Below are 20,639 nucleotides of genomic sequence, written 5' to 3'. Positions count from 1 at the left end.
CTGCTACCTCACTCCGGGGGAGATTTATCACTGCTTCTATGCCAGTTTTCTGAAGAAAAAAAAAAAAACAGGACAGCAAAGCCAAGACAAAGTTTCATGTGCACCTCATGGGAGGGGCTTAAATTATCCAAAAAATCAGGAATATGCTTGGTTTCCAAAGTGTTTTTTTATGCAAAGACAAACTGCGTACCATGATTTCAAAATGATGTAAACAAAATTGAACTTCAATAGGTGAAACGCAATGCAACGCTAAGGCCGTGTGTGAACGCGGCCCGAGAGAATAGTCACACATGTCCGTTTTTTATGCCACAATCACTAAATGATAAAGAGCATCAAATAGGATTCTGGAATCCTATTTAGACTTCGTCATACAAAACCTGACCGTGTGAATACACCCTGAGCTTTATACTTCAATCTTTTTGCGTTTAAGTTCAGTGAGAGACAAGGAAGCGACATGGAAAATTCACACATGGAATTCATTGCTTTCCTACACAGGAGAATCCCACCCCTGTGCTGCTAGTAACCGGACACCGCGTCACTCAGCCCCGCTAATACTACAGAGACCTGGGGGAGGCGCGTCACGTGCTCCGCCGCCAGCCAATAGCGGCGCGGCAGCTGCTAGGACCAGTTTACACTGGTAGGAAGCAGAGAGGATGCTGAACGCGGAGGGAAGAGCGAGCGATGACGTCACCGGGGGAGGTGGGTGGAGCTCGACACGGGGGGGAAAAGCAAGTGTAGAGTCTTAGGGGAGTAGGCGAACCAATAGGAGAAGGTGCGGCCCCACCCTGGGGAGGTTGCTGACCAATCAGGGACGAGCTCTGACAGAGCGCTGCTGGTACATTCCGTGCACTTCCCAGATTGGAGATAACACGTAGTAAGTGCGGCTCCGCTCCGGTCAGTGTGCACGGCGGTATAACGGACAGTCCTCCTGCTGAGCATGGCGTATCCCGGATATGGAGGGGTAAGTGACCCATGGTGCTCCCCGTACACAGAGGAGGCGCCTTGTAGTCGGGGGGAGCAGCCTGGAGGTCTTATATCGAATACATCAAGATATAGTGTCCATGCATAGATGGCTTAAAGGGGCATTCCATCCACTAGTGTATCCCCAACAGCTCCCCCTGCTGACTGTGTAACATAACCAGGGAGAGCGAGGCCATACGCTAAGGCGATGTGCACTCAAAGGGTTAAAGTAGGAGGAATTCCCTGCGGGAATGTTCATGATCCAGGATCAGGCCGGGGACATCCTCACAGGGCGACTCCCGCTGCTCAATTCTTGTGACGGAAGTTTAGTCCCTTATGCCAAAAAAAATCCCACCAAAATTTTGAATTGTGTGAAATGGGTAATATCATAGAACATACTGCGCGCATCAGAGAGCAGGCGAGATCGGGGTTTTTTTCATGCGATTTTTGCTGCGGCGTAACATTTGCACCCACCCAAAATAAAGGCTTCATTATAAACTAAGACTAAAAAGAATTGCCCTAAATATCCCTAAATGGTTCCTCTCCATGGCTGCAGTGTTACAAAAATCAGTTTGTAAACTAATAAGAAACTAAACTGATGTGCGTCCATCGCATATGGAGAGATCTGTTACATCTTTGGGCACTTAAAGTCATGTGACCAGGATGACATCATCTGCATCATCTACCCCATGTATATATCTGATCACATGAAATCACAGCAGCCTCCATGATGGATGGGGATGACTAGAAGTGCATGGAGGCTGCTGTGGTTCCATGCGATCAGATATATCTTTTTGGTATTATCAGATATATGCATGGTGTACAGTTTACTAATGTTAGGAGGCTAAAGGACATGTGGTGATGTCACATGACATGCTGAAAAGGGGAGGAGTAGCTGGGAAGGGCTGGTGGAGCAGGACAAGCCTTCTCTATATATAACACAAATTTGATTTGTGTTATAGGTCAGGAGGAGGCTTTGACCTATTGATGTATCTGGAGCCAGTGGACAAGTCTATGCCAGGCCTGGTGTAGAATAGCACTATAGTCTGCAATCTCTTATAATATTAATCTTTATTTACATAGCGCCATCATATTCCATAGCTTTACAAATCATAGGGGACGAATACAACTATAATATTACATTACAGAGACAAACATTCATATGGAACAATAGGAGTGAGGGCCCTGATCACAAGAGCTTACAGTCTATAAGGATGAGGGGTAACACAAGAGCTTACAGTCTATGAGGATGAGGGGGTGACACAAGAGCTTACAGTCTATGAGGATGAGGGGGTGACACAAGAGCTTACAGTCTATGAGGATGAGGGGGTGACACAAGAGCTTACAGTCTATGAGGATGAGGGGGTGACACAAGAGCTTACAGTCTATGAGGATGAGGGGGTGACACAAGAGCTTACAGTCTATGAGGATGAGGGGGTGACACAAGAGCTTACAGTCTATGAGGATGAGGGGGTGACACAAGAGCTTACAGTCTATGAGGATGAGGGGGTGACACAAGAGCTTACAGTCTATGAGGATGAGGGGGTGACACAAGAGCTTACAGTCTATGAGGATGAGGGGGTGACACAAGAGCTTACAGTCTATGAGGATGAGGGGGTGACACCAGAGCTTACAGTCTATGAGGATGAGGGGGTGACACAAGAGCTTACAGACTATGAGGATGAGGGGGTGACACAAGAGCTTACAGTCTATGAGGATGAGGGGGTGACACAAGAGCTTACAGTCTATGAGGATGAGGGGGTGACACAAGAGCTTACAGTCTATGAGGATGAGGGGGTGACACAAGAGCTTACAGTCTATGAGGATGAGAGGTGACACAAGAGCTTACAGACTATGAGGATGAGGGGGTGACACCAGAGCGTACAGTCTATGAGGATGAGGGGGTGACACCAGAGCTTACAGTCTATGAGGATGAGGGGGTGACACCAGAGCTTACAGTCTATGAGGATGAGGGGGTGACACCAGAGCTTACAGTCTATGAGGATGAGGGGGTGACACCAGAGCTTACAGTCTATGAGGATGAGGGGGTGACACCAGAGCTTACAGTCTATGAGGATGAGGGGGTGACACCAGAGCTTACAGTCTATGAGGATGAGGGGGTGACACCAGAGCTTACAGTCTATGAGGATGAGGGGGTGACACCAGAGCTTACAGTCTATGAGGATGAGGGGGTGACACCAGAGCTTACAGTCTATGAGGATGAGGGGGTGACACCAGAGCTTACAGTCTATGAGGATGAGGGGGTGACACCAGAGCTTACAGTCTATGAGGATGAGGGGGTGACACCAGAGCTTACAGTCTATGAGGATGAGGGGGTGACACCAGAGCTTACAGTCTATGAGGATGAGGGGGTGACACCAGAGCTTACAGTCTATGAGGATGAGGGGGTGACACCAGAGCTTACAGTCTATGAGGATGAGGGGGTGACACCAGAGCTTACAGTCTATGAGGATGAGGGGGTGACACCAGAGCTTACAGTCTATGAGGATGAGGGGGTGACACAAGAGCTTACAGACTATGAGGATGAGGGGTGACACAAGAGCTTACAGTCTATGAGGATGAGGGGGTGACACCAGAGCTTACAGTCTATGAGGATGAGGGGGTGACACCAGAGCTTACAGTCTATGAGGATGAGGGGGTGACACCAGAGCTTACAGTCTATGAGGATGAGGGGGTGACACCAGAGCTTACAGTCTATGAGGATGAGGGGGTGACACAAGAGCTTACAGTCTATGAGGATGAGGAGGTGACACAAGAGCTTACAGTCTATGAGGATGAGGGGGTGACACAAGAGCTTACAGTCTATGAGGATGAGGGGGTGACACCAGAGATTACAGTCTATGAGGATGAGGGGCTGACACCAGAGCTTACAGTCTATGAGGATGAGGGGGGTGGGGTTTACCCTTCGGCGCTGTTTATTTCAGATTAATAAAGTGCAACATTTTCAAAAGTTTCTTAAGTTTTGTAGCTTGTTGGGTCAGAGCAAGTGAGCCAATGCACAGTTTGCTTGGCTGGTGGGGACACACGTTGCAGCATGGTGCAGCACGTTCAGGGTGTGTATGATGGATGGTCGTCTATCCGGTTACATTCTCATCCCCCCCCCCCCCCCCCTGTGACACCCGGGTGGATAAAGCAGGAATGTCAGGAGCTGCCTGTACATGTTCCACAGATTAGAAGACGTCACTAGAGGGTCTCCATTGTCTACCCTCCCCTCAGCATGGAGGGGCTTCACCATATGTCGAGGGATTCTACAATGTTTCAGTCTTGTAACTTTGTCAGTTGCTACATAACTGTGACCAATGCAGACAATGTAGCAATAACTCGGGCGTCTGCTGTGGCCTTGTTGCTTCATTTTTGGGGTGAGCCTGGCCCTGCTGAACTGATCTCTCTGTAAGAAGTGTTTGAGCCAGTAGAGGCAATGCAAGCCATTACCATTCCCTCTTACATCAAAATCCAGAGACTCACTCCTAGATCCAGGCACCGGGACTGTGGTAATCTTCTTATATTTCTTATCCATGGCCTTCTACCTTCTAAAATCAACATTTAAAATTTTGCTAATGAGCCAGTATGGCTTGGAGGAAGGGGGGTGTTACCGTAGCTCCTCCATGCTGTTATACTATGCACCTCCCACTGAGTGAGATAAGGGGGGGGGGGGGGGAGGGGTGTTCTCCTGCACAATATAACCGCCTGTGGAATTACAGCTCAGTGGGGTTATGGTAATGCACCTGCTCAGCACTTCTGTTCATTCTCATAATTACTCAAATGGAAGGAAGGAGGCCATGGAAAACGCACATAAGAAGGTTACCAGAGTCCCTCTGTGATGTAGCTTCACAGGCTGCTACACCGTGCATGAGGAAGCAGATAGTGAGACAGTATAATAACTTGTGAAGCTGTAACACACAGGGGCTCTGGTAACTCCCCCCAAGAGCCCTTCAGGTTTATTAGCATCATTTTAAAAGTTTATTTTAGAATGAAGGAGGCCATAAAAATATAAGAATATTATTACCACAGTCACGGTACCTGGATCTATGAGTAGGTGTCCCTGGTTTATCATGATGGATTTTGATTTCCTTTAAATTTTCCCTTAGGCCCGGTAGCTTCTTGGTGCAGCTTTTGTAATACAAATTAAAGGGAAGTTGTAGTTTTTTTGAATGTTGATCCCCTTAATATAGGAGATTGTGGGGGTCTCACAGCTGCTTGATGAGGTTCTTGTGCTCTATTAGGCACCAGTTCTATTATAAGGCCCGGTGACATGGCATCTGTCCATCATGTGACCTATTGGGATCTCTGTCCTATTTAATGAATGGGACTGGACCGCTATACCAAGCACTGCCACTATATAATGTAAGGTGCTGGGCTTGTTGAGCAGTGACGAGATTACAGTGTTGGGATGTTTCACACAGCAAATCCCGGAATGGCACTTGATGCATATTTATTAACCCCCTCCCCCCATTAACTAAGTTTGATTAGTCTCCCGTATCCTGTGGTAAATCCCTATCCATAGATCATGAGAATAGGTGCCCTGCAGGAGCGGGAGGCTGTGCATGTGTCATATTGTTCCATTCAATACAATAGGAATATCAGAAATTGCTGGGCACAGCGCTCAACTCTCTCTGATACTCCAATTGAGAAAGTTTGATGGTTATTAACTCTGCTGCTACATGTGACCCCTCACAAGGGATTTTCCAGTCCATCACTAGATCACCTCTGTCTTCTTTCTGGATTTTCTAGGAAAATCTGAGTGATGGATGTAATGATTCAGCGTCTGGGCGGAGTAACCTTACACGTTCACATAACGCACGTGTGGCGTGTTAAAGGGCAGGACAGGATTCCCAGCTACAGCGTTGAGTTTAAACACCCACTGCCCAGTTATATGTTTTAGACTTGCCTTACCTGAACACTCCCTTTAATAATAGGTTACTGATGCCCCCAGTGAAATGTGGAAAGTCAACTTATCCCTTTAACGCAACAAAAGCGAATTATCAAAATCCAGGTGGGGAATTTGGACGTGTACATTCCGGCTCATTTCCTATTTATTTAGTGCCGACCATCAGACAGATATCGGAGTTTCTTGTAACGCTGTTACAAAAACAATCCCCCAAAACTTTTCCTTGGATTTGCCTTTTCCACATTATCAGAAAGCTAAACTTTTAACTTTTTTTTTTCTTTTTCTCCGAAAAAGCCAGTTATCTTATAAAAACGCGTTGGCGATGTGTACTCTATTCTCTATGGGGGAGCCAGAAACAGAGTTCCTGATGAGAGGTTCCCTTTAAGGTCCAGTTCAGATTTCCGTTATCTGCTGTCGAGTGATAATAACGAAAGTGGACACTAAAGGAAGTCGCTAAATGTCCATGGAAGATCATGGAGGTCCGAACCCGGGTGTGAACTGGGCCTGAGACGGGAATGATTATTGCTCCGGTTTATTTCCCTCCATATTCCACGACTCCCCATGGTCAGAGGTGACGTGCCTTTGTATCCGGGCGTCTCTCTTGGATGTGTCTAGGTTTGTGTAAAAGCGTTAATTGTGTTGATCACTTTGGTCGGAGGTGAACACATCCGTGAGGCATTAGGCGCTTCCTCTTCCCTCGGGGGGAATCCATAATAGAGAATTGCGGAGTATAATAGTCTGGTAGCTTCAGCACATATTGTCTCTATAATCCGCCACTTCCCCCCCCACGCTCTGATATCACTGACCGGCGTCCTGTCGCTGACTCTTCAATAGACATTCGGACATTCCTACGCGTCAGTGACTTGTAAAAATCGCTGCTTATAAAGGGGATCTCTTGTGCTCGACAATTCGTGGTTATCCGGAGCTGCGAGATCAGGACCACTAGGTACATCGGGCTCTTGGTGAGGGGTGACTATGGCCTAAGGGGTGTGCACGAAAACATGGAGGAGGGATTGGTGGGGAGGGTTTTTAGCTGGATTTTACCTGCCGCAGTTACGTATCGTTCTTGTATGGGTTACATGGCGTCGCGTTGGCACCTGCAGGTTGCAGATAAAATATAGTAGTGGCTGTTATTTTTCTTTTAAGGGGAGAATTTTTTTTTTCTATACTGAACCTTTGATGTTCTGCCATGTGTATAGCTGTATCATAGCCTATAACACAGAACGAGTATTGGGGACTATGGGTATAAAGCTGTCAGGGATCAGCCCATAAGGCGACACGTCACAGCTTATAAATGGAGATTGTATTGGACCTCAGGAGTCTGGGACAGCTACTAGGGCCCCACTCATACAAGCATCCGGGGGCCCTAGATGAAACATAATGTGGTGCTGGTCTCTTGCAGTCTTTCCTGTATTTCCATCTGCTGGAGTCTATTATCCCTATTTGGGGAAACTGAGCCTCCCCCCTGTAAGAGCAGCTGCCTCTCCATGTTATCTCACTGAAGGGAACTTATCTAACTTTCGGTATTCCCCTCTGTTAGGCCTCTGGCTCCGGATGAGTAGTTTTCAGACATTTGGTTTTTATCTTTGGGTTAGATGATTTCTCTTGCTACACTGTGGAGTAGGGATGGGGGAGGGACTGCTCAGACCCCCGGCCACAAGAATAGGGGTCTGCAAGTTCTCCATGTAGGAGCCAGTGCTTTTTGGTAGTCGGGTAAAAGTGAATAGAAAGGTGGTTGAATGCTTGCACCATGTTATTATGATAGAGGGTGGGGGGGGGGGGGTCACCGTACTCAAATCTCAACCCAGCAATCAGGCAGTTAACCTCCACATGTTTTTATTTAAAGGGAACCTACCATAAGGAATGAGAAGTAGACCTGATGGTAGGTTCCTCCTGCTGCCTCTGCTCTAATCTGTAAATTTAATAATCCTGGAACATAATTTAAACTTTTTTTAGTAATATGTAAATTATATATATATAGCCCAGTAGCCTCTGCAGGTAATTTACAAATTACTAAAATAAAGTTTTTAACAAGTTATGTTCCAGGATTATTAATTTACAGCTTAGGGCAGAGGCAGCAGGAGGAACCTACCATCAGGTCTACTTCTGATTCCTTATGGTAGGTTCCCTTTAAGGGGTGTTTTCATGTGTAGTATGAATGGAGCCCATCTCGTTATGTCATTATTACATGACGGATGCCGCTCCCACCTCTGGGCACGGTCCTTGCTCGTACACATACAGAGCCACCTGCTCCTGGTGACTGATCTATTTTAGGTCTCTGTGGTTAGCGTTCCCTTCCCCCCCCCCCCACTCTCTGGCATCGGTTTATTCTTTCGGGAAGGCAAAAACTGTTACTGACATTCAGGAAACTGCCACGAAGGGTTAATAAAGAGATCTCGCAATAAAGGGCGGACATTGCAGGACAGTAGAAGCTTTTCATTACTGTATCTATGTACATATACTGCTTTGTGGGAGGAACAGAATTCCGGAACTACAGTTATCACTGACACGCACTGTTAGCGAGGAGATGGGAGGGGGAACGTGTGCAGGACGCTGGGTGACAAACACTATAGCCACACAGCAGGGCCAAGAGCCCTTCAACTGGATAACCACTTAAAGGGAACCTACCATCAGGAGTTCACTACCTGAGGTATTCCTGTTGGTAGATTCCTTTCTGTCTAATAAGCCCTACACTGTCTTTACCTACACTTTACCCTAATGCAGATAAACTTCAGAGGCTGCTGGGGTGTAGAGTATCCTGGCTGAGCGGGGGGGTTGGGGGGGGGAGGCTACACCGCGCCCCTGTAGAAGGTGCTTTACTGTATAAATGTTTATACTCGGGCTGTTTAGTAGTTACATTTCTACAGCATTACCAATACAACCGGCCAATTCAGGGCAGCCACAAAGCTGAACATAGTGATAAATGACCTGAGACCCCGCCATAGCAAGTGTGCCCCCCAAAGATTAGCCAAAAGTCCCAGTGCCCCCTCCCCAAACCCTTTCCCCGCTACCCCGATACATTGGCCATAGTCTTCTTTACTCCCGTTAGTGACACCTGTAGATGCCGGCTCTGAAACCGACAGACACAACGATGGCATCGGGGTTTTTTTTACAGGGAAACGGGTGATATTTTACATAATTGGGGATTCTAGGAAGGATGTTTCATCCGCACCACAGGGAGTTGGTAGTTTAGTGAGGTAAAAGCTGATGACAGGTTCCCTTTAAAAATGTTGTGGACATCCTGTCGCTGACTCCTCTATTTGCTCATGTCCTTGTATGCTGGGACAACAAACCACCGGGTCCAGATTATGTACTTACAGCAAAGCAATCACCGGACACATCCTCCTCCCTATGTAGTGTTATGTGGCCGCTACTACCCTGGTGTAGGGGAGTGTTCACATTGTGTGTGCAGGGTGTTACACGCGCTACGGCAGCTCCACTACATGTATCCATTGACCCTCATTTATCTGTCATTATCTACCATCACGATAAACCAGTGACATTACTCATAGATCCAGGCACAGTGACTGTGGGAATCTTCTTATGTGTTATCCATGGCCTCCTTCCTTCTAAAATCAACTTTTAACATTATGCAAATATGCTGAAGGGCCTCTGGGTGTGTTAAGAGATCCTCTGTGCTGCAGCTTCACAGGTTGTCCTGCCTCTGCCTTCTTTAGTCACGCCCCCCCCCCTCCCCCAATTGAGGTCTGTGAAGCTACAACACAGAGGGGCTCTGGTAACACCCCCTCAGACCTCTTCTTGCTCATTAGCATAATTTTGGAAGGAGGCCATGGATAACCAATATAAGAGTACCTGGATCTATAAGTGGTTTATTGTGATTTATTTTGATGGTAGGTTTCCTTTAAAACCCCTTTAAGAAAACCCTTTAGGCCCGTTCTTGGTGGTTGTCACTTAAATGCAGATTTGTGCCTGGAACGGACGTCCTCCTATGCAAATCATCTTTTTCATGATAAAACAAGTCCCTGGAGTTTCTCAGGAAATTACATAAGCCGTCATATCATGGACTATCTTTTAACCCCTTAAGCCACAGAGTCCTCTTAGTTTTTGCGGGATGTGTCTTACTCCCTACTGGCAGCGTTTAATATGCTGTGCAATGAGAGAAATTTTCCCTATGCTGTGAGAATGCTAGAAAATGGCGCTAGTGCATGTTTTTAACACGCCCCGTCCTCTGCTCCAGCACCTCCTCTCTGACAGTGGAGAGGATTATAATGGTCAGACACCAGGACTGATATCTTGGACTGATATAACTTCTCTTATAAACGTGCTGATAAGTTGATGATTATTAACCATCTTTTTATCTCCTGTATTTTCCTGTAGCCTTACGGAAACATGAACCCACAGATGGGGATGATGCAGCAAACAATGGCGCCAACTGTACACGGCGGCTTTTACGGACAACCCCAGTATCCTGCGGGCGACCCCATGTGGGGCTACTTCACCGCAGTGGCCGGACAGGTGAGATCTGTACACGACATGCAGGTTTTGTTTCCATATTCAGAGTAGAGGGAATAAGCGTAAATCGCACTTTACTACAAGCATGAGGGTCCTTGAGCAGCACCCATCTGACTGCTCCCATTTTGGCTTGTATAGGCCTGCTGGAGGGGGCCCCGAGCCTATTCCTGAGATGGGTGCGGGGTCCTAGTAGTCACTTACATTTCCGGGTGATATTCGTTTTTTCTCATCACTTGAAGGTGCGGTTTCTCTTTTACATCATCTTGAAGCCATGATAGGAATGTGTCCGGGTGACTGGGGCTCCGGAGGGCGCTGCAGGGCTTTTCTACTACAGATTTGGATGGTTCCGCTTTTGACTATGCGGATTGTTATGTAAGCTTTCGGCCTGAACTGTTTGTCGGGTCCAGTCTATCCTTTCACACGGATTTCGGTGGAATTTCCCTTTCTGGTAAATGACCACAGTAACGATATGTAATGTCCTGCACGTGTGGTACTTCAAAACTTTCCCACAGAGATTTAACCCCTTATGTGTCGCGTGGTAGAGGGGGATCCGCATATTTGGTTACGGTAGTCTGAGTTTAGGGGCCGATATTGACCACCTCTGAGATCACTACACAACACCCGCATTTTGGATAATACATTTGATTGGAGGAAATATATAGAACGCTTTATACTTAATATACCCTTTTAGGTCATGGACTAGTAATTCTCTTTTGGTACTACTTACCTTTTATACTGTATGTTATATCGTTGTTGTTCTGTAGGATGGAGAAATCGATGCTGAAGAACTCCAGAGATGTCTGTCACAGGCCGGGATCCATGGGAGCTACACACGTAAGTCACTTATATACATGTGTCACTTATATACACTTATACATGTGTCACTTATATACACTTATACATGTGTCGCTTATACACACACTTTTACATGTGTCGCTTATACACACACTTTTACATGTGTCGCTTATACACACACTTTTACATGTGTCGCTTATACACACACTTTTACATGTGTCGCTTATACACACACTTTTACATGTGTCGCTTATACACACACTTTTACATGTGTCGCTTATACACACACTTTTACATGTGTCGCTTATACACACACTTTTACATGTGTCGCTTATACACACACTTTTACATGTGTCGCTTATACACACACTTTTACATGTGTCGCTTATACACACACTTTTACATGTGTCGCTTATACACACACTTTTACATGTGTCGCTTATACACACACTTTTACATGTGTCGCTTATACACACACTTTTACATGTGTCGCTTATACACACACTTTTACATGTGTCGCTTATACACACACTTTTACATGTGTCGCTTATACACACACTTTTACATGTGTCGCTTATACACACACTTTTACATGTGTCGCTTATACACACACTTTTACATGTGTCGCTTATACACACACTTTTACATGTGTCGCTTATACACACACTTTTACATGTGTCGCTTATACACACACTTTTACATGTGTCGCTTATACACACACTTTTACATGTGTCGCTTATACACACACTTTTACATGTGTCGCTTATACACACACTTTTACATGTGTCGCTTATACACACACTTTTACATGTGTCGCTTATACACACACTTTTACATGTGTCGCTTATACACACACTTTTACATGTGTCGCTTATACACACACTTTTACATGTGTCGCTTATACACACACTTTTACATGTGTCGCTTATACACACACTTTTACATGTGTCGCTTATACACACACTTTTACATGTGTCGCTTATACACACACTTTTACATGTGTCGCTTATACACACACTTTTACATGTGTCGCTTATACACACACTTTTACATGTGTCGCTTATACACACACTTTTACATGTGTCGCTTATACACACACTTTTACATGTGTCGCTTATACACACACTTTTACATGTGTCGCTTATACACACACTTTTACATGTGTCGCTTATACACACACTTTTACATGTGTCGCTTATACACACACTTTTACATGTGTCGCTTATACACACACTTTTACATGTGTCGCTTATACACACACTTTTACATGTGTCGCTTATACACACACTTTTACATGTGTCGCTTATACACACACTTTTACATGTGTCGCTTATACACACACTTTTACATGTGTCGCTTATACACACACTTTTACATGTGTCGCTTATACACACACTTTTACATGTGTCGCTTATACACACACTTTTACATGTGTCGCTTATACACACACTTTTACATGTGTCGCTTATACACACACTTTTACATGTGTCGCTTATACACACACTTTTACATGTGTCGCTTATACACACACTTTTACATGTGTCGCTTATACACACACTTTTACATGTGTCGCTTATACACACACTTTTACATGTGTCGCTTATACACACACTTTTACATGTGTCGCTTATACACACACTTTTACATGTGTCGCTTATACACACACTTTTACATGTGTCGCTTATACACACACTTTTACATGTGTCGCTTATACACACACTTTTACATGTGTCGCTTATACACACACTTTTACATGTGTCGCTTATACACACACTTTTACATGTGTCGCTTATACACACACTTTTACATGTGTCGCTTATACACACACTTTTACATGTGTCGCTTATACACACACTTTTACATGTGTCGCTTATACACACACTTTTACATGTGTCGCTTATACACACACTTTTACATGTGTCGCTTATACACACACTTTTACATGTGTCGCTTATACACACACTTATACATGTGTCGCTTATACACACACTTATACATGTGTCGCTTATACACACACTTATACATGTGTCGCTTATACACACACTTATACATATGTCACGGTGACCTAGTCCCTTCACTTTGCCCACATACACACCCACACGTGTATTTTGGAGCATGTGCTGTCAGTTGCCGCTTATTTCTGTGGGCTCATACACACAACCATGCTTTCCTACCATCATCAGTGTGTGATTGGACCTCACATGGCGATGACACTCAGTACTCATACGATGGACTATGGGTCCATTATTTGTGGCCCAACATTGCACATGTGGGTAGGTGCTGACTAAAGTGCTGACCACTTTCCTCATGTTTTTTGTACTGTGGGGAGGGCATTGGGTAATTTACCAATACACATCTATTAATAGTTCTGCTTCGCTTTCCTGACATGTAACGTGAAGCCTCCTGTCTTTTACCTCATCAGCCGGACATTCCTGTCCATAAAATGGCCGCCGATGGAGGGTCATGTGATCTTATCTGTCCACTAGTAATCGCCCTGCCAGGACCTTATGATTCTTATATTCATGAATACTATCATAAGGTCCTAGCAGGATGATTGTTCATGGACAGTTGGAGATCACATGACCCTCCATGTTCAGCCATTTTATGGTCAGGAATGTCTGGCTGATGAGGTAAAAGACAGGAGGCTTCACGAAGTGGCCAACCCCTTTAAAAGAAATCTACCATTAAAATCCATCATGATAAACCTGGGACACTTACACATAGATCCAGGCACCATGACTGTGATATTCTTTTTATGTTTGTTATCCATGGCCTCCTTCCTTTTTTAGTCAATCAACTTTTAAAATTTTCCTGATGAGTTTGAGTTTGTAGGGCTCCTGGTGGTGTTGATAGATAATCTGTGCTGTAGCTTCACAGGCTGTTACAATGAGGAGAATGTTATGTGTGTTCGTGTTAGATTTTGTTCTTTGATTTGCAGATCTGTGTTATAAAGAATGAATTAGCATTTTCCAATTTGTACTTCTCTGTGTGTTGGTAGTTTATGATCCTAGTGAAATACTTTATAGTTAACGATTAATTCTTTGCTGGAACATCCCCGAGCTTATCTCTCCAGGGTGAAGGTGCGATTGTCTAGGGAAGTCCTATAGATAGAGCTGTTAGAGGCTGCATCTCCGATTGCTGGTAATGAATGACTCTGACCTGTAGATAACCTATCCCTGCACCTACTGAAATCTATAGCTCTGTCTTGTCTTTTGCAGCTTTTCTTAAAGGAAAAGTGTAGAGTCCAACTCCCTAAATGAGGGCAGTGGTGGCCCTGTCTGCCTCCAGCTCCATCCTGTTTGGGGTAGCGGATAACCCTGCACCTATTCTGTAAAACCTCTTTAAAAGAAATCCATCACAATTATCCATGGCCTCCTTCCTCCTAAAATCATATTTTAAAATTATGCTAATGAGTCAGTAGGGCTCCTGTGGGTTACGGGCTGTTACTGTCACACACTGCTTCCTCCAGCACAGTGTATCAGCCTGTGATGTGTAGCACGGAGGTTTATTATTAGCATAATTTTAGAATAAAGGAGGCCATAAAAAATATTAGATTACCACAGTCGCGGTGCCTGGATCTATGAGTAAGTGTCCCTGGTTTATTATGATTGGTTTTGATAGTAAACTTCATTTTAAGAGTGACTGTAAAGTTATACTTATTTTATCAAATTTTTACATGTGGTTCCCCTTTAAAAACAAACAGAACGATGCCCATACTGTGCTGCTTGCCCTTTTCTTTCCAAAAATCTGAAAGTGTTGGACAAAACTTTTTCTCACCAGGGGTAAATTGGGCGGAGACTAACCCCTTCCTGTACCTGCCCTGAAGCTGAGTCCAATTCAATCTGCCCACAGATCCCATGATACCTTGTGTTCTATTAGTCAGTCATTTATCAGTGAGATTCCTACGAATATATCCACTGAACATTGCATAGTATTCATTAAGGATTTATATAGGGACTAGCCTGGCAGCTTCCATCACATGGAGGAGCATGGAATATGTAATAAGTGGAAGAAATCATAGGTAAAACAGTAAATATGGTGCTGTGGGAGCACTTAGAGTTAAAAGCTTATCTGCACACAATTTGTAGTACAAGCTGGGGAAGGGAGCAGCATTAGGAAAAACAGAGAAAGTTCTGTAGAATCACAGACGGGACTGATTAGGTACAAGATCTCCCCTGTTCCCTAATTTGTGCTGAGACGTCTGTATCTATGGTCCTAGACACATCCAGCTATGATACATACACAGAGAGCACTGTCACATGACCTCCTCCTCTGTGAGCTGGGAGCAGCAACCCCTCCCGTCTTGTGAGACTGTAGATTTGTTTATAAGACAAATGCACAGAGCTTGTCAGCAAAGGCAGAGGAAGCAACTACTGCAGCACTGAGATAATCTGAGGGTCATAGCCAAGAAACCGATGGATGCAGGTCACAAAGATAATAATAGGCAAAGTTTTTCTACATCCCAAGAGCTATTGATTTGTACAAGAAAAAAAACTTTACACTTGTCTTTTAGTGTCTTATGATGCAACACCAGATGCCCGTGTAATGTCGTACATAGAATTCAGAATGTAGATGTAACTGTATATTGTATGTATCATCTACAAACATCCGGAAGTGTATAGATTTACTGCATATATCTGTGAGACATTATTCATTAACCTGTTCTTTTCCATAATTTATTTAGAGGTTTGTTTTCTGTTGTTTGACTAAATGCAAGTTTCAAATCGATTATATTTTTTAATTGATTTTAATTTGTATTCCAGCCTTTAGCCTAGAAACCTGTCGGATTATGATCGCCATGTTGGACGTATCCTTTTGGGCGGTAAAAAGCGAATGGTTTCACGGTCATCAGTATTATTACGGACGTGCTGTTGGCAGATGCTATAAGGAATCTCTAGGGCAGCACGGTGGCTCAGTGGTTAGCACTACAGCCTTGCAGCGCTGGGGATCTGGGTTCAAGTCCCAGCATCGGCAAAGATTTTGTATGTCCTCTCCATGTTTGCGTGGGTTTCCTCCGGGTCCTCCGGTTTTCTCTTACACTCCAAAACATACTGATAGGTTGATCAGATTGTGAGTCCCATTGGGGACAGGGACTGATCTGGCAAAAGCTCTGTACAGCACTTCGCAACCTGTGTGCTATACAAGTAAAGAATTATTATCTAGCATAAGATACACCAGTGAATCCCCTATATTTAAAGGGGTTCTCTCACTTTAGTAAGACAATTCAGGGGTTAGGGCATAACTTCCTAATCAATGAGGGTCTGAAAACTGGGACTGAAACCTGAGAACAGGACCTTCCCCAGCAATTGGGAGAATGGGAATCAAAGCATGTGTCCTGCCTCTCCATTCGGTTCTGTGGCACTGGCCACAGATGGGTGAGCGCTGTGCTCGGCAAGCTTTGGCCACTGTCATGAAATTGAATGGAGTGGCAGGACACTTGCTCCGCCCATTAGTGCTAACAGGATCTTGTGTCCCCATGAGCACTGGGGGTCCCAGCTTGGAAGGTATCCCTTAAACTGTCAATCTACTGTGGTCAGATTGGAAGCAATTTGGGGCCAGACATTGTATGTGCCAATCCCTGTCCTTTAGTAGCGACCCCTACGCCCGCATCACGTCACTGCTTGGGACAATGATCCGTGCAGCACAATGATAAATGTGAAGTTCTGTATTTTTTGCTAGTCCTGCTCCATACATTTATGATTAAATCCTTCACATAACCCAAACCAGAGGGACTTTACAGGAAAAATGGGATTCAATGAATTCAAAGAGCTGTGGGGGGCCCTGAACGCCTGGAAACAGAACTTCTGTGCAGTGGATCATGATAGAAGCGGGACAGTGGAGCCTCACGAGATGAACCAGGCCATCCTGTCTATGGGTAAGCGGCTGTGTGTTTGACGTACTTGACACGCTGTTCTTTCTCTAGATCTATGTGTGTGAATCCATTACCGGGGCTTGGGCCCAATGCACAACAGCGCCAGGGGGATCCTACATTATGGGCTCCTGTCATGCACAATCCTGCTATAAATGCTGGAAGCTGCTGCACACTTTTGTGTACTTACTGCTACAGAAAGTGGTTGCAGAAGTTCTCCAAGCCCTTGGATTAACCCTTACACCGCTGACCTGTGTGCCGTGTACATGATGGACTAGTGCAGTGTGACCAGCCTCTTGTCTTAGATAAATGTAACAGTCAACATGGTTTCTGATCAATCTCTGTTGTCTGTTATCAATTCCATGATGCCTCAGCACAGTATCACGTGAGAAGCTAGAGAAGGTTGCGTCTATCCTGGCTGGGAGGAGCATGCAATGTTCATTCTCTCCATATCTCAGTGGTTCACAAGCCACACCGACAGGCCACATACAGCCTGTGAAGCCATGAGTTGTGGTCTGCCCCCTGTCCAATGAGCACTTCCGTAGCTGATGGAAAATCATTGGTGCAGGAGGCCGGGTAGCGATGAGGGCAGCTGAGAAGTTCTTGCTGCTCTGGGTCCTCTCCTGCAGCTGCACTCTGTGCTCACACTGGTCAAGGTCAGGACCCAGGAGTGGTAAGTACTTGGCGGCTTTGCTGTACAGCTCCCGGGTCCACTCCTGCTCCTTACACAGTTCTGATGTCGGCCCATACAACACAGAGCGGCACATGGAGGAGAAGGGACACTGCAGTGCGGGGCAGGGAGGATTTATAGATTTTTTTTTTTTTGTTTTTTGTTTTGTCTGCTCTGGGGTCTCCAGTATTGTATTCTATAGTGTCTCTAGTATTATTGTCTGCTATGCAATCTCTAATATTTGTTTGCGCTGGGGGTCTCCTGTAGTATTGTATACTCTGGGGGTCTTCAGTATTATTGTCTGCTCTGTATGTAGCATGTGGTTTCTGTGGGGTATATATAATTTCTAGAGGAGGGGGGATGTGCTGTACTGTGGTTTTTGGTGCATCTAGGGTGCTGCTTACTGGTGCGGCCATTATAGTTTAGAAGTATGACAGTGGAGCAATAAATGTAGCTCACCCCCCTGGCCGAGATCCTTGGATGAGGAGTAGAACGGCCCTGGTTATGTTGATGCGAGATGATTGGCGGCTCCTCTTGATTTACATGTCTTGTACCATTTTATTGTAGGCTACAGATTAAACCCTCCCACCCTGAATGCTATAGTGAAGCGTTACAGTAAGAACGGAAGGATATTCTTTGACGACTACGTCGCCTGCTGCGTCAAGCTCCGGGCTCTAACAGGTAAGAATGGAGTAAACCATTTTTATTTATTTTTTTTTTTTTCATTCACCCCCTTCCCTGAGATGGATGGAGCAAAACGGACATGCCCGACCGTCTGCGCCATTCATCTCGGGGAGCCAGGTTGAGAACTTGTATATCTGGTTTGCAGACAATGCATATCCCCCCCCAGCAATCAATCCCATGATGCCTCAGTGCAGATTTGGTTTTACAATAAAAAGTCCCCTTGATTAGGACTTTGTTTATTTTTATTAAACCTCTATTATGTCTGAGCTGTGTAGTGAGTGTATTGTGATTAGGAAGGTGGGATGTGATGCTGATGACATGTAACGTGCCGGGAACAACGGTAAATTTATCGCTCTTATGTATTGATGTGTTCAGCGTTTGTCTTCTTGCATTTATCATTTATGACCACATCTGCTGTTTATATAGTGAAACTCTCCTTAAGGGCATAAACCCCGGAGGTGACGCTGCGTCCCCTGCCCTGTGTCTCACTGAGTAGTTTGATTCTGACGTCCTACACAATGAAGGTTACCGCCTCAAAATGTGGCATTGTCAGGATACTAAAGGGGAGATCAAGGATTTAGATATGAGATATCGGAGCTTAGAAATGGGAGAAGAATCGAGGCCCTGGATAGAGTCGTAATACACGATGGTCTCGCTGCCTCACATGGAAACATTTACCAAAAAGTTGTCAAATATTTAACACTTGTCCTTGTTCACACAGATGCCTTCCGACGAAGAGACAGCATGCAGCAAGGAATGGTCAACTTTATATACGATGATGTAAGTGTCTGCATAGAAAAAACTTCATATACTTCGTGTATTAAAGGGTTTGCTCCAACTTTGATTATAGATGTGGGCTAACAATCTGATTGTGCTGAGACACCCACCAATCTCCATTCTTACTGCCGCTCCATTTAAGGGAGCGTCATTTGCTGAGCATAGCGCTCAGGTATTTCTGGCACTCTTGTATACATTGGGTGGGAGTGCCAGAGATCCCAGAGTACATTTCCCCCATACGGTTTAATGCCTCTTTAGTATTCCCAAATAGTGTAATGCCCACCTTGGGTCCCTACACCGTATAATGCACCGTTTGTGTTGTGTCCACTCGCGCAGTGAAAATTTCATTCTTCTCCGATAAAAAATGTTGTGCAACCCCTGATGCCATAGTATTGAATCTAGGGGTTGACCTGCTGCTCCATCAATAAATAAGAGCAGTTTTGGTGATAGATTGGTGGGTGTTCTGCCGCTGTGGGACCACTACCAGATCCTTAAAGGGGTTGTCCCCTTTAAAAAAAATATACAGACCTGAGCTGGATTTCTTTATATTTACCTTCTCTGTGCTTATGTTCTCCTGCACAGCCACCCGTCCCCTGTCCCAGCGTCTGATACACATTTATACTAATGTTGTATCAGACTCCTGGACAGGGGACGGGTGGGCACGCCAGGCAGGTGGTAGTTATCGGAGCAGAGCATGCAGGAAAACAGGAGCGCCGAGAAGGGAAGTATACATTTTATTTATTTATTTTGTACAGGGAACTGTTCAGGCTGTTGTTGCTATTATTATTATTCTTTATTATTATATAAAATTAATATTTTATTATATGTTATTGTTGTTGTTATTCAATATTGTTATTAATAATAAATGGGAATAATAAATATGTATTATTATTATTATTCCCTTTTAAGAATCAAATGTTTACGACCTCTTTAGTGTTGCCTTGTCTTAGTCTTCTGCTCCTTACTGACCTGTACCGTCTCGTTCTCCCCCCCCCCCCCCTCGGGCAGTTTTTGCAGTGCACCATGGCCATCTGAATTCCCACGAAGAACCTTCAGCCCAAAACTCAACATGTGAAATCCACTAGGAAGGAGCCAAGTGTATCTGTTGTATATTTTAGTAGCTCTGTTTTACCAGCCAGTCCCATCTCTCTGACTGTAAGTGCTGAAGCCTCATGCATTAACTTATTTTGTATGTGTATACTAGGACACAGGGGTCGCTGTAATAAAACGTCAACCCGGCAGATGTGGTTTTCTTCCCGCGATCGGGTGTAAAAGCCATTTAATCTAAAGCGTAAAAAGTGCCTGCTTGTAATACTGTACATTATAATGCAACCAACGAGAAGGGAAAGCGCTGTCTCCATTCACTTTCCTCCTTTTCTAATGGAATGTTTTGGGGGGGTTTTGTATGTTTTCGTTTTATTTCTTTAGGTTTTTTTTTTTTTTTTTTAAAGTGGTTTTTCAACTAACGACACCTAATGAAGATCCCATGGTAGTTGCCCCAA

General features: G+C 44.8%; 1 protein-coding gene across 1 annotated transcript; it reads left to right on the top strand.

The window, feature by feature from the left end:
* Positions 1-761: 761 nt before the first annotated feature.
* On the top strand, positions 762-20,376 carry GCA (grancalcin). The gene is made up of 8 exons (XM_072121867.1): positions 762-961; positions 10,208-10,345; positions 11,107-11,176; positions 15,901-15,944; positions 16,865-17,012; positions 18,244-18,357; positions 19,082-19,140; positions 20,146-20,376. The coding sequence occupies exons 1-8, from the start codon at positions 938-940 to the stop codon at positions 20,170-20,172; spliced, it is 624 nt and encodes a 207-aa protein (XP_071977968.1). The 5' UTR covers positions 762-937; the 3' UTR covers positions 20,173-20,376.
* The last annotated feature ends 263 nt before the right edge of the window (positions 20,377-20,639 follow it).

This window comes from Engystomops pustulosus, chromosome 8 (assembly GCF_040894005.1).
Source record: "Engystomops pustulosus chromosome 8, aEngPut4.maternal, whole genome shotgun sequence".
Lineage (NCBI taxonomy): Eukaryota > Metazoa > Chordata > Amphibia > Anura > Leptodactylidae > Engystomops > Engystomops pustulosus.
This window is presented reverse-complemented; position numbering and strand designations above follow the sequence as displayed.

Coding starts and splice junctions, on each gene's coding strand:
- GCA (XM_072121867.1), top strand. CDS start 938: ATGGCGTATCCCGGATATGGAGGG. Junction 10,346..11,106: donor TCACCGCAGTGGCCGGACAG/GTGAGATCTGTA, acceptor GTTGTTCTGTAG/GATGGAGAAATCGATGCTGA. Junction 19,141..20,145: donor TCAACTTTATATACGATGAT/GTAAGTGTCTGC, acceptor CCCCTCGGGCAG/TTTTTGCAGTGCACCATGGC.